Genomic DNA, 12369 nt, shown 5'->3' with positions numbered 1-12369 from the left:
TTAGTCATTTTGGCGAATTACTAGAAGATTGGTGGTTCAGGCCAAAAGGCAATGCTGACTATTCTTTATAAGAATACAAGATAATATATTCCCTCTATCAGTCTTGACAGTATAGTTGTACATTTTCAACTTACATAACATAAAAACATACTTATTCTAAAAACATAAAAAAAGTCTTCTTACCTTGAGGCACCAAATGCTGTACATGTGAAATAAAGCTGTCTAGTTTCAAATGGTATTAGAAAAGGACATTTGCTGGTTAATTGTTCACACCAGTCTGGCAGAGCCCCACTTGCCAATGCCAATGGTTCCTGCGAATTAACAAATAATAATGTCTTAGTGCTATAAGGCATTCATGCATGCATGCATTCATTCATTCATTCATTTTTTTTTTTTTTTTGAGACAGAGTCTCACTCTGTTGCCCAGGCTGGTGTGCAGTGGTACGATCTTGGCTCACTGCAGCCTCTGCCTCCTGGGTTCAAGCGATTCTCCTGCCCTAGCCACCCAAGTAGCTGGGATTATAGGCGTGTGCCACCGTGCCCAGCTAATTTTTGTATTTTTAGCAGAGACGCGGTTTCGCCATATTGGCCAGGCTGGTCTTGAACTCCTAGCCTCTAACGATACACCCACTTTGGCCCCCAAAATGCTGGAATTACAGGAGTGAGCCACCACACCTGACCCTATAAGGCAATTATTAAAAAACGACCAAGTCAATTATAAACCTGTAATCAGGAAATAAATGCAAAGGACCATATAGCTCAAATTACGAATCAGAGGGAAGGGAAACATGGTGAGAGGTAGAAAAGAAAGTAAAGGGAATATTAGGAAAAGTCCAACAGTAATAGAATGAGGAGTTCAGCTGTCTGACTTTATTACCTCAATCTGTTGTAATATTTTTGTTGTAATTTTTTTGCTAGTGAATTCATCTGGTGGAAAAGTAAACTGAGGCTGTTCATCACCATCTATAAAATTAATTAATAAAATTAATAAAAATATAAACTGACTTGCTTTAAAACTGCTATAGAAATGAAACAAGGCTTCTTACAGACCTTCCTGGGATATTCTTGAATAAGGGTCACTTGCAACTATATACAGAATACGCAGAAGCTGAAGGACATCTTCTACTCCACAAGAGTTCTGTCCATTGCCTGCTTTGGCCTGAGGTTGCTCTTTTGTTAAATTAAGAATATCACTACTTTGAAGAGTAGAAATGGCCCCCTGGTTTAACCCAGACTTTGTTCCATGCTCACAAAAATCCTATAGAAACAATTAGAAAAACTGGCCATTAATCACATTTTCAAGAAAAACAGTGTATCATTCTATCAATACCACTATGAAAGGGTTGGAATTTTTTAAAGTGCCTTCTTTTTAAATAAAAACATAACACAAGACATAAATCAAGGCATTCTAAACCATTAAAATTCCCAAATAAAATATAACCACTCTAAGCCATGGTCAAAGTCTGTATTCAGATCCAATGCTACAAGCCATATTTGAAATTTTAGAATTTGTGCATTAACAGTGTTAATTCAACCTCATTTTTAAAATTATGTCTCAATGAACTGCTGTTCCTTAAGAAGTTTCCAAAGCTGCAAAACAAAGCATGAAGCCATTTGCAATCAAAATAGTGTTTTGATGCCAATATATACCTTATATGCAGCTATGAGCTGAGAACAATTTCTGTTTTTCCTAATACTTTTATTAGTGCCAGTTAATTTCCAGTGGCGCAGGAAAGCAGCGTCTGCATTCTTCTGCAGGTAGGTTATCAAGTCATTCTTTGGTAATTCATCAGTGCCAAGGTACTGCTCCACATGCTCTATAGACCAGCAACCCTACAACAGGAAAAACCAAATGTTGGCCTTTCCCAATTATAAAGTCTGTGATATTTCACATGCATTACATGAGGTAGCTTTAAGATCATGCACTTACTCTAATCTAAAGAATTCCATGTTAGTCATTATTCCCTTCAACGTTCAATTGCAATACTGTGTTAGTTTTACTATCTTTCTTTTTTTAACTAGCCAAGAGTAAGACCAATGTTCTAAAAATAACTTACCATTTTTCCATTTTCCTTTTCTTTATCAGAATCCTTCATTTCTCTGTACATGATTCTAAACATGAAGATATTCAAGTTAATTCATATATAATTTGTGATTATTTCCAATACGGCTTCAATTCTTTAAAAAAAAAAATGAATGTCATTCACTAGACATATGCCTGCACAGAACACTGAACTCAAGGAGAATTCTTTTTTCTATATTTTTTGTAAAGATAAAGTTTTGCTATGTTGTCCAGGCTAGTTTCAAACTCCTGGTTTCAAGCGATGCCCCTGCCTTGGCCTCCCAAAGTGCTGGAATTAAGGTGTGTCACGACACCCAGCCTCAAGGAGGATTTTTAAGAAAAAATGTTAATTTGTTAAACATAAGGCAAAGTAGCAGAAACCATATTCCTGAATTATGATTTATAAATTTAGCATTATTACAAAGAAAGCATGTATCAAATCTAGAACTTTTAAAGATATGACTGTATCAAGTGTTACACAGCATTAGGTGATTCGGTGGTTGTGAAACATCATTGAGTGCACTACACAATAAAATGGTATAGCCTACTATCTACCTAGGCTATGTGTTATAGCCTATTGTTCCTAGGCCACGAACCTTAACAGCATATCACTGTACTGAATACTATAGGCAACTGTAACACAATGGTATTTGTGTATCTAAACATAAAAAAGGTACAGTAAAAATATGGTTTTATAATCTTATGAGACCCCTGTCATACATGGTCCATCACTGACTGAAAAGTTGTTATGTAGCACATGGCTGTAACTGTTGTAAAAATACAATGGGATAAGAAACAGGTTCTCTGTGTCTAGATGAAAAGAAGGATAGAAGGCCGGGCGTGGTGGCTCACGCTTGTAATCCCAGCACTTTGGGAGGCCGAGGCGGGCGGATCACGAGGTCAGGAGATCGAGACCACAGTGAAACCCCGTCTCTACTAAAAATACAAAAAAAAATTAGCCGGGCGTGGTGGCGGGCGCCTATAGTCCCAGCTACTCGGAGAGGCTGACGCAGGAGAATGGCGTGAACCCAGGAGGCGGAGCTTGCAGTGAGCCGAGATCGCGCCACTGCACTCCAGCCTGGGTGACAGAGCAAGACTCCGTCTCAAGAAAAAAAAAAAAAAAAAGAAAAGAAGGATAGAAGTAACAATGATCAGGAGTGCTTATGTTCAAATAAGGCAGTTGAGATCAATTTTTAAACTGCAATAAAAATTGAAGGGAGGTTTTCCTAGCTCTTGGGAACTTGGGGAAAAAAAACTGAAGGGCGGGAGAATACCATTATGATTTTCTGTTCTATCTCAAAAGGACCTACATTACTTTTATTGGCCATTACATAAGATCATCAGTGATGTTAAGAGAACATCAGAAAACATACTAATAGAAGTGAAGTTACAGTAAGAATGATGATATAATTTATTGTTTATTATTAAATAACAATTACTTTATAGATAACATTTACTGAGCACTTAATATATCCTAGGGGGTATCGAAAACACTTTGCAGGCCAAGCACAGAGGCTCAACACCTGTAATCCCAGCACTTTGGGAGGCTGAGGTGGACAGATCACTTGAGCTCAGAAGTTCGACACCAGCATGGGCAACATGGTAAAAACCCCATCCCTACAAAAAATACAAAAATTAGCTAGGCCTGGTGGTGCACACCTGTAGTCCCAGCTACTCAGGGGGCTGAGGTGGGAAAATCACCTGAGCCTGTGGAGTTTGAGGCTGCAGTGAGCCATGATCGCACCACTGCACTCCAGCCTGGGCAACAGAGAGAGACCTTGTCTCAGAAAAAAAGAAAAGAAAACACTTTATACATGTTGATTCATTACATGATACATGTTGATTCATTACATGTTACATGTTCATTACATGTTAATTCATTACAACCACTCTCATTTTATAGATTAGGAATGTAAGGCACAAAAATGTTAAATAAATTTACCCTAAGTCACTGATAATTATTTGTACAAAGAAAGGCAGGTGTTAACCCACACACCCCCAAAATAACGAACAGAAAGAAGATATTTAGTACTCATACACGATCTTAGTCAAAGAATTCAAATGACGCTCTTTTCAACAATTACGTAAGAAGCTAGCATAGATTGTAAATGTCCTTCTACTTCTAAAACTTAATCATTCTACACCAAGAGTCCCAAACACTATTATCTGTTCCTGTAAGCCAACAGGATAAAAACAAAATCTTTTCTGTTCCTATAATCCAAAATAAATGCAATGCTTCTTGGCTCTACACTAGGACATTATCTACCAAAACATTAAGTTAAAATTTCTTACGTGTATGTGGGCTCCCAAATACGCCTAAGTTTATCTGATTTCACATTGCCATTACAGGACAATTGAAGCAATTTTTGTACATAGTAAAAGATGGTTGATCTAAAATTGGTGAGTGGTAATTCAACTTCACGAGTCGTTCCAAGACCTGTTACTTTCAAAGTTAGAGCTAATCGAGGTGACGGAGTACATTCGACTTCTTCCAAGAGCTCTGAATGAGGGGTCCCTAAAAATTTGGAAGATAGGTGAAAAACAATTATACTAGAACAAGCAGTCCAAGAAAGGCCACTACACTAGGCGACAAGGCTACATGAAATCCAAACCTCTCTGCCATACATTAGCTAAAGGATGTCAGCGACTTAAGACTCTCCAGGCTTTGATATTTTTGTTTTCTGTTTCTTTTTTTTTTCTTTTTTTGAGATGGAGTCTTGCTCTGTTGCCCAGGCTGGAGTGCAGTGGCGCGATCTCAGCTCACTGCAACCTCTGCCTCCCAGGTTCAAGCAATTCTCCTTCGTCAGCCTCCCGAGTAGCTGGGATTATAGGTGCCCAACACCACATCTGGATAATTTTTGTATTTTTAGTAGAGATGGCGGGGTTTCACCATGTTGGCTGGGCTGGTCTCAAACTCCTGATCTCAAGTGATCTGCCCGCCTCAGACTCCTGAAGTGCTGGGATTACTACAGGCATGAGCCACTGCACCCAGCCTGTTTTCCGTTTCTCTTGTAATGGAAAAATTACACCTATGTTACTGAAAGAGTGCTAGAACAGAATACATGTGTATGATAGAGAGCTCTCTCATTTTTATATGAAAATAATACTAACTGTATGAATACTTAGGAAACATTTTAATTTTATAAATGAGGCCAGGAGCGGTGGCTCATGTCTGTAATCCCAACACTTTGGGAAGGCCGAGGCGGGTAGATCACTTGAGGTCAGGAGTTGAGACCAGCCCGGGCAACACAGTGAACCCCGTCTCTACCAAAAATGTAAAAATTAGCTGGACATGGTGATGCCCGCCTGTAGTCCCAGCTACTCAGGACGTTGAGGCAGGAGAATCACTTGAACCTGGGAGTGGAGGTTGCAGTGAGCCGAGATCACACCCCTGCACTCCAGCCTGGGTGACAGAACGAGACTCCGTCTCAAAAAAAAAAAAATTTTTTATAAATAAGAGAACTAAAATTATCCATACTCAGATAAAACCACACATTCTGGGCCAATGACGCGTCAACCTTTTATCACACTGAATAATTGCATCATGAGGTAAACACATATACACACACAAATATAATTAGTTTCATAATGTATTTGGAGAATGCTCTCGTTTTTTATTAGCTCATGAATGTTTTCTTCATTATCATGATCGTCTTCTAAAATATTATTTCTTTCACTGCACAATATCCCACTGTACCTAAACAGAGGCATATCCTGTTACTGGACATAATTAAGGTCATTTCCAATTTTTTGAAAATATAAATACTTCTGCAGTCACCTATGTGTACAAAACGGGGTACAGAGCTAATATTTAAAATTACCAATGGCAACAACACTTTCTCAGAAGATACAAAATATACTGGCAGAGAGCTCTACAAAAAGTTTGTGCCTATTTATACTCTCTAGAATATGTTTTCCTTTTTTATAATTAATTTTTTTCTCTGAGATCCAAAGAAACAAGATTTTCCTTTTCGAAGGGACCTTAGAACAAACACCTTGATTCAGTCTATCTATCCTCCCCAAAGAACATTTATACTACCGAGTACACTTACTTTCATATTTAATACATGTCTTTTTTTTGAGACAGAGTCTCACTCTGTCACCCAGGCTGGAGTGCAGTGGTGTGATCTCGGCTCACTGCAACCTCTGCCTCCCGGGTTCAAGCAATTCCTCCTGCCTCAGCCTCCTGAGTAGCTGGGATTACAGGCACGCACCACCAAGCCCGGCTAATTTTTTTTTTTTTTTTTTTTTTTTTTTTTTTTTTTTGAGACGGAGTCTCGCTCTGTCGCCCAGGCTGGAGTGCAGTGGCGCGATCTCGGCTCACTGCAAGCTCTGCCTCCCGGGTTCACGCCATTCTCCTGCCTCAGCCTCTCCGAGTAGCTGGGACTACAGGCGCCCGCCACAACGCCCGGCTAATTTTTTGTATTTTTTAGTAGAGACGGGGTTTCACCGTGGTCTCGATCTCCTGACCTCGTGATCCACCCGCCTCGGCCTCCCAAAGTGCTGGGATTACAAGCGTGAGCCACCGTGCCCGGCTTAATTTTTGTATTTTTAAGTAGAGACAGGATTTCACCATGTTGGTCAGGCTGGTCTTGAACTCCTGACCTTGTGATCCACCCGCCTCAGCCTCCCAAAGTGCTGGGATTACAGGTGTGAGCCACCGTGCCCAGCCTAATACTATCAGGCTAAAAAATACACTCCTCACTTAATCAACAATTTAAATCTTTGTTAAGGATAATTTACTGATTATAATAGCTGACACTTATTGAGACACACATCAGGCAGCATGCTAAGCACTTTACATACCTTACTTCATTTAAGCTTTTTAACTACCTTTTCAAACAGGGACCTTTATTCTCTCATGTAAGAGATGAAGAAATTCAAGCTTGGATAGTTTTGGTGACTTGCCCAATGTATCAGTTTCCTACTGCTGCTATAAAATATTACCACAAATTGGGTGGTTTAAAACAACACAAACTTGCCAGGCACGGTGGCTCACACCTGTAATCCCAGCACATTGGGAGGCCGAGGTGGGCGGATCACTTGAGGTCAGGAGTTCGAGACCAGCCTGGCCAACATGGTGAAACACTGTCTCTACTAAAAATACAAAAATTAGCTGGGCATGGTGGTGCATGCCTGTAATCTCAGCTACTCGGGAGGCTGAGGCAGGAGAATTGTTTGAACCTGGGAGGTGGAGGGTGCAGACAGCCGAGGCTGTACCACTGCACTCCAGCCTGGGTGACAAAACAAGACTCCATCTCAAGAAAAAAAAAAAAAAAACTACCACAAATTTATTATCTCACAGTTCTAGAGGTCGAATGCCTAAAATGGATTTGCAGGGCTTCATTCTTTCTAGAGGCTCTAGAGAAGAATCTGTTCCCTTGCCTTTTCTAGCATCTAGGGGCTGCCCACATTCCTTGGCTCACTGCTCGTCGTCACTCTGACTCCTGTTTCTTTAGTCACATGTTCTTCTCTGACTCCTGCCTCTTGTGATTACACTGTGTCCACTTGGATGATCCAGGATTATCTCCCCTTCTCAAGATCCCTAGTTACATCTCCAAAGTCTCTTTTGTCTGCTTTGATAGTATATCATAAGTTCCACAGGTTAGAACCTGAATGATTTTGGGGAGCAATTAGTATGGCTACCACAATTTAAAATAGAGTTTTGTAAGGGATACGGCTGTCACCCAGGCCAACTGACTCGAGGGCATAACTGTAACCACTGGATAGCCTTTCAAAACTGAGAGGATAATCTTTAGGAATTTTGATCCAGTAGAAGATACAACAAAAATTTCCCACCTTTAAATAGGACTTTGCCTTAAAAATTGCACAAATACAAAACACATGTTGGTTTTTAAAATTTGAAATAATTTGTAATTTGCTCCTTTAAAAAATCTTCTTAAAAAGTAAAACTTTTTAAAGAATTTGTGGCTGACTAAAAAAATTTTGTTATAACCTGCATACACAAAACTAAAAAAACAGTTTTAATAATGTGCATACACAAGCAGCACCTTACTTTTCATATCTGATTTTGTATGTATTAAAATTAAATCACAAAACCAAACATTCTGTACCTGGGGGTGGTATTTCTAGATCAGTTGTCTGCTGGACATTAGTACGACCAGGTCTAGGATCAAAAGCAGGAACCAATGCAGAAAACTGTCTCTTTAGCACATAATCATCATCCCATGTTCTCCGGCGTCCTCCTTTAGTTTCGTACTCTTCTTCTTCCTATCAAAATAAAATTTCACACACAAACATAATAAGATGCAAAATTTCATTGCTGCAAAAGCAATGTGTTAGTTATTTAGAACTACTGCATTTCCTTAGCCATATTTCTTAAACCCAAAATGAGCTAGCCTAAACATGTGTAGATGCATACATTTCTTAATCATTTCAGTTTACCCAAAGTAAGTTGCATCAGTGATGCTTATACAAATCTACACATTTCACCAAATGATAACCATTCATGGCCAGGCACAGTGGCTCAAGCCTGTAATCTCAACACTTTGAGAGGCTGAGGCAGGTGAATCACAAGGTCAGGAGTTCGAGACCAGCGTAGCCAACATGGTGAAATCCCATCTCTACTAAAAATACAAAAAATTAACTGGGCATAGTGGTGGGCGCCTGTAATCCCAGCTACTCGGGAGGCTGAGGCAGGAGAATCGCTTGAACCTGGGAGGCGGAGGTTGCAGTGAGTCGAGATCGTGCCACTACACTCTGCACTCCACCCCGGGAGACAGAGTGAGACTCTGTCTCAAAAAAAAAAAAAAAAAAAGATAACCATTCACAAACATCCTCAATTTCCTGGATTTGTTACTGTACTAAAATTAGGTAATATGAAACTAGCCAATGGGAAAAATTAGGTAAAGGGCACATAAGACCTCTCTGGAGTATTTTTGCAACCTCCTATGAACCTATAATTATTTTAAAATAAGTTGGTTTTTAAAATGTAAATTACATTTTGTACTGAATTACTTACATACCAAATAAAATGCTGGGGAGTTGCTTTAAATTACTATGAGGCAGATAGCATGTAAGTACACACGTGCACATCCACAGTTTGGTTTAAACACTTAACTGAAACAAACTGACATTTGACAGCTCTGGTTCCAGAATGGGTTTGCATCCTGGAACCAAAACTACTATTACATGTATGACTTTTAGCAATTACTTCATCTGAAAATTGGGCTAATAATAACCCTAAAAAGGTTGTTGGAAAGAATTAGTTGATATACATAAAGTATTAAGAACTATGCTGGCCAGGCACAGTGGCTCATGCCAAGGCAAGTGGATTGCTTGAGCCCAAGAGTTCAAGAACAGCTTGGGCAATGAAGCGAAATCCTGTCTCAAAAACAAAAACAACTCTAGCACTTAGTTAGTGATCAGTAAGTGTCAGCTATTAGTAAACTACTACTACTCCATCTACTACTAAAACTACAAATCTTAGATACTATACATTAACCATTTTAATGTATGCTTACTATTACTCAAAGCAACGTAAAAGGGTTTCCAGCATTAAACTCCCGCATGCATTATGTCACAGCAATCATGGATTCTATATGGAATATGAAACCCAAGCAGTAGGGGAAGTTTCTTTGTGTAACTGTTCGGTAGCTCCCTCCTCTCACCCCTTCCACACTGCACATTTTTGTAGGCATTTAGGTTGGTGCTTTACTATACAAGGGAAAAATATACATATGGTAGGGAAGATAAACATGAAGATATTACCTGCTCCCCAATAGGTCGGCTCCCTGCTCCAGCAGGTACCTGTGGTAGCTGTGAGGTAACAGCATGATGAGTTACATCAGAGCGGGAGCCAGCTCGACGTTGCAGGGATGGGCGTCTCAGAATCTAAAATAAAACAATCCCGAGATACATGTCTAATTATTTGACCCATATATGCCCCCTTTCAGCCATGACCTGAATATATTAACCCCTATTAACAAAAGCGTCACTGAAAACTTTTTCATCAGCCAACTTCAGAAAAGTTGAGTTCAATGTTTTAAATTCATCATGCATTTTATATTAACCTCCTTCGTAAGTACTGTGTTTTCTTAGCAACCGTATACTAAAAGCATTTTTAAAATTTCTTTACTCCATTAAAACTCATCAATTTTCTTGAAATCTAGTAACATTTTATAAAGAGAAATTTTAAATTTACAGTTAGTTACAATAAAGGGTATTTTTTAGGCACAATTTTCAATTAGAAGACAATCCTAGTTGTTAAATATTGAGAGTTCTGGATCACATTGCCTATGCTTGGGTCCTCACTCTTCCACTTAACTCTGATGATAAGGGCAAATTATTTTTTTTTAATGCCTCTACTTCATTCCTTCATGTGACAACTAATGAAAAAAAGATGGACCATGCTTGCAAAACCATAGGTACTAAAAAACAAACTCCTGGGCCACTTCAGCCTCTTGAGTAGCTGGGATTACAAGCACGAGCCACTGCACTGGGTAAGTTCATACACTGTGTGTGTGTGTGTGTGTGTGTGTGTGTGTGTGTGTGTGTGTGTGTCAGGGTCTCATTCTGTGGCTCAGGCTGGAGTGCAGTGATGCAATTATAGCTAACTGCAGCACGAGCCACTGCACTGGCTAAGTTCATACACACACGTGTGTGTGTGTGTGTGTGTGTGTGTGTGATTCTGTGGCTCAGGCTGGAGTGCAGTGACACAATTATAGCTCACTGCAGCACGAACCACTGCACTGGCTAAGCTCATACACACACGTGTGTGTGTGTGTGTGTGTGTGTCATTCTGTGGCTCAGGCTGGAGTGCAGTGATGCAATTATAGCTCACGGCAGCACGAGCCACTGCACTAAGTTCATACACGTGTGTACGTGTGTGTGTGTTTGTGTCATTCTGTGGCTCAGGTTGGAGTGCAGTGACGCAATTATAGCTCACTGCAGCCTGCAACTCCTGGACCCAAGTGATTTTTTACCTCAGCCTCCCAAGTAGCCAGGACTACAAGTGTCAAAGTGTGGGACTACAGGCATAAGCCCTATACCCAGCCTAATTTCACACCCTTTTAAGCCTGTTAAAACATCATGTGACATTCTATAATTTTTCAAATATAAGCAACTTATTTTCTCTAAGTGGAGAATCATAAATGCTCAGATTAAAACTGCTTTTCTTAATTAACTACATTTTTCATACTGGTGCCACATTTCCTTGCTTCGAAGTTTGATTATGACTTAGCTCTTCCTTTCCTCATTTCAATTATTAACATCCTATCTTTGTAAAGAGAATGGGGTACTCTCTCTACCATAACCTCCTCGTATTCTTGGTCCTCCTGATTGTCATCTTCATTCTCGTCATCTTCTTCATCTGGCTCAGGCAAGTCCTCATCATCATCGAGCTCAGCCAACAGAGTACTGGCACGGCAGCTATCAAGGAAATCTTGAAAACAAAACCCACAACCTTATATCAACACAATTAAGAAAGCATAACAAAGGAACTTTGCATTTTAGGTTTTTACAAAACAAAAGTAAAATTCAAAAGGGACAAGCGTTGCATTCTGCCACCACATACAAGATGAACACAGACACAAGCATGACAAAAACAAGTGATAAAGGACAACCATAAACTAAACCTGAATTACAAAATCATAATATAAAAGGATAACCATGTGGGACTATTTAAAAAACAATAACCAAAAAAACAAACCTTTACACCAGCCCGGGCAACAGTGCGAGACTCCGAGACTCCGTCTCAAAACAAAAAAAAAAACCAAAAAACCCCCTATCATCATTATCTGAATAAGTCACAGGAAGCAGTACATGGTAGAAAAGAGAACACTTTGGAGTTATTCATTCCTCCAACAAATACCTAGTAAGCATATACTATGTGCCAAGAACGGTGTTAGGCACCAGGTATATAAAGTTGTAAATAAAGAAGACATGGTCTGAGTCCCCATGAAGCTCACAGGGAGAGACACATTTAACAAGTAAACAAATGAATATATAAATATAACCTGTAAAAGATCTTATGAGGAAAAACAGAATTAAGTCAATCAGTGAAAAACAGGGCTTAGATATGTGACCTGATAGGTTACTTAAAAACAATGACTACTTAAGATAATGCCTATTTACTATGGAATAATGTATGTGGCATCTTTCATGTTATCCATATTATCTAACACATAAGGAAGTTCAAAATAACTTGAATCATTTTCATCTCCTTCCTTCTTACAATCTCTTGCCTTCGATGGAGACTGGGTCAAATTACATTGTCCTGCATAAATGAAGATGCTGACAAACTGTTCTTCATAAAAACTGAAAAAAAGAGGACTAAAGGGATTAAA

General features: G+C 39.3%; 1 protein-coding gene across 20 annotated transcripts in view; it reads right to left on the bottom strand.

Annotated features, from left to right (window-relative positions):
* The window catches only part of HECTD1 (HECT domain E3 ubiquitin protein ligase 1), a 108926-nt gene that overhangs the window by 12383 nt on the left and 84174 nt on the right, over positions 1–12369 (bottom strand). For 11 of the 20 annotated variants that reach the window (XM_055291575.2, XM_063645870.1, XM_055291576.2 and 8 more), the window contains 9 exons: positions 11332–11465; positions 9794–9916; positions 8137–8293; positions 4355–4577; positions 2058–2112; positions 1651–1833; positions 1051–1258; positions 878–963; positions 184–311 (listed from right to left, as the gene is read on the bottom strand). In XM_055291575.2, coding sequence (XP_055147550.1) covers positions 184–311; positions 878–963; positions 1051–1258; positions 1651–1833; positions 2058–2112; positions 4355–4577; positions 8137–8293; positions 9794–9916; positions 11332–11465 — 1297 coding nt within the window. The remainder of the gene's footprint in view (positions 1–183; positions 312–877; positions 964–1050; positions 1259–1650; positions 1834–2057; positions 2113–4354; positions 4578–8136; positions 8294–9793; positions 9917–11331; positions 11466–12369) is intronic. The other 9 variants (XM_063645872.1, XM_063645876.1, XM_063645871.1 and 6 more) reach the window with 3 other exon arrangements.

Source organism: Symphalangus syndactylus, chromosome 9, assembly GCF_028878055.3.
Source record: "Symphalangus syndactylus isolate Jambi chromosome 9, NHGRI_mSymSyn1-v2.1_pri, whole genome shotgun sequence".
NCBI classification, from domain to species: domain Eukaryota; kingdom Metazoa; phylum Chordata; class Mammalia; order Primates; family Hylobatidae; genus Symphalangus; species Symphalangus syndactylus.
This window is presented reverse-complemented; position numbering and strand designations above follow the sequence as displayed.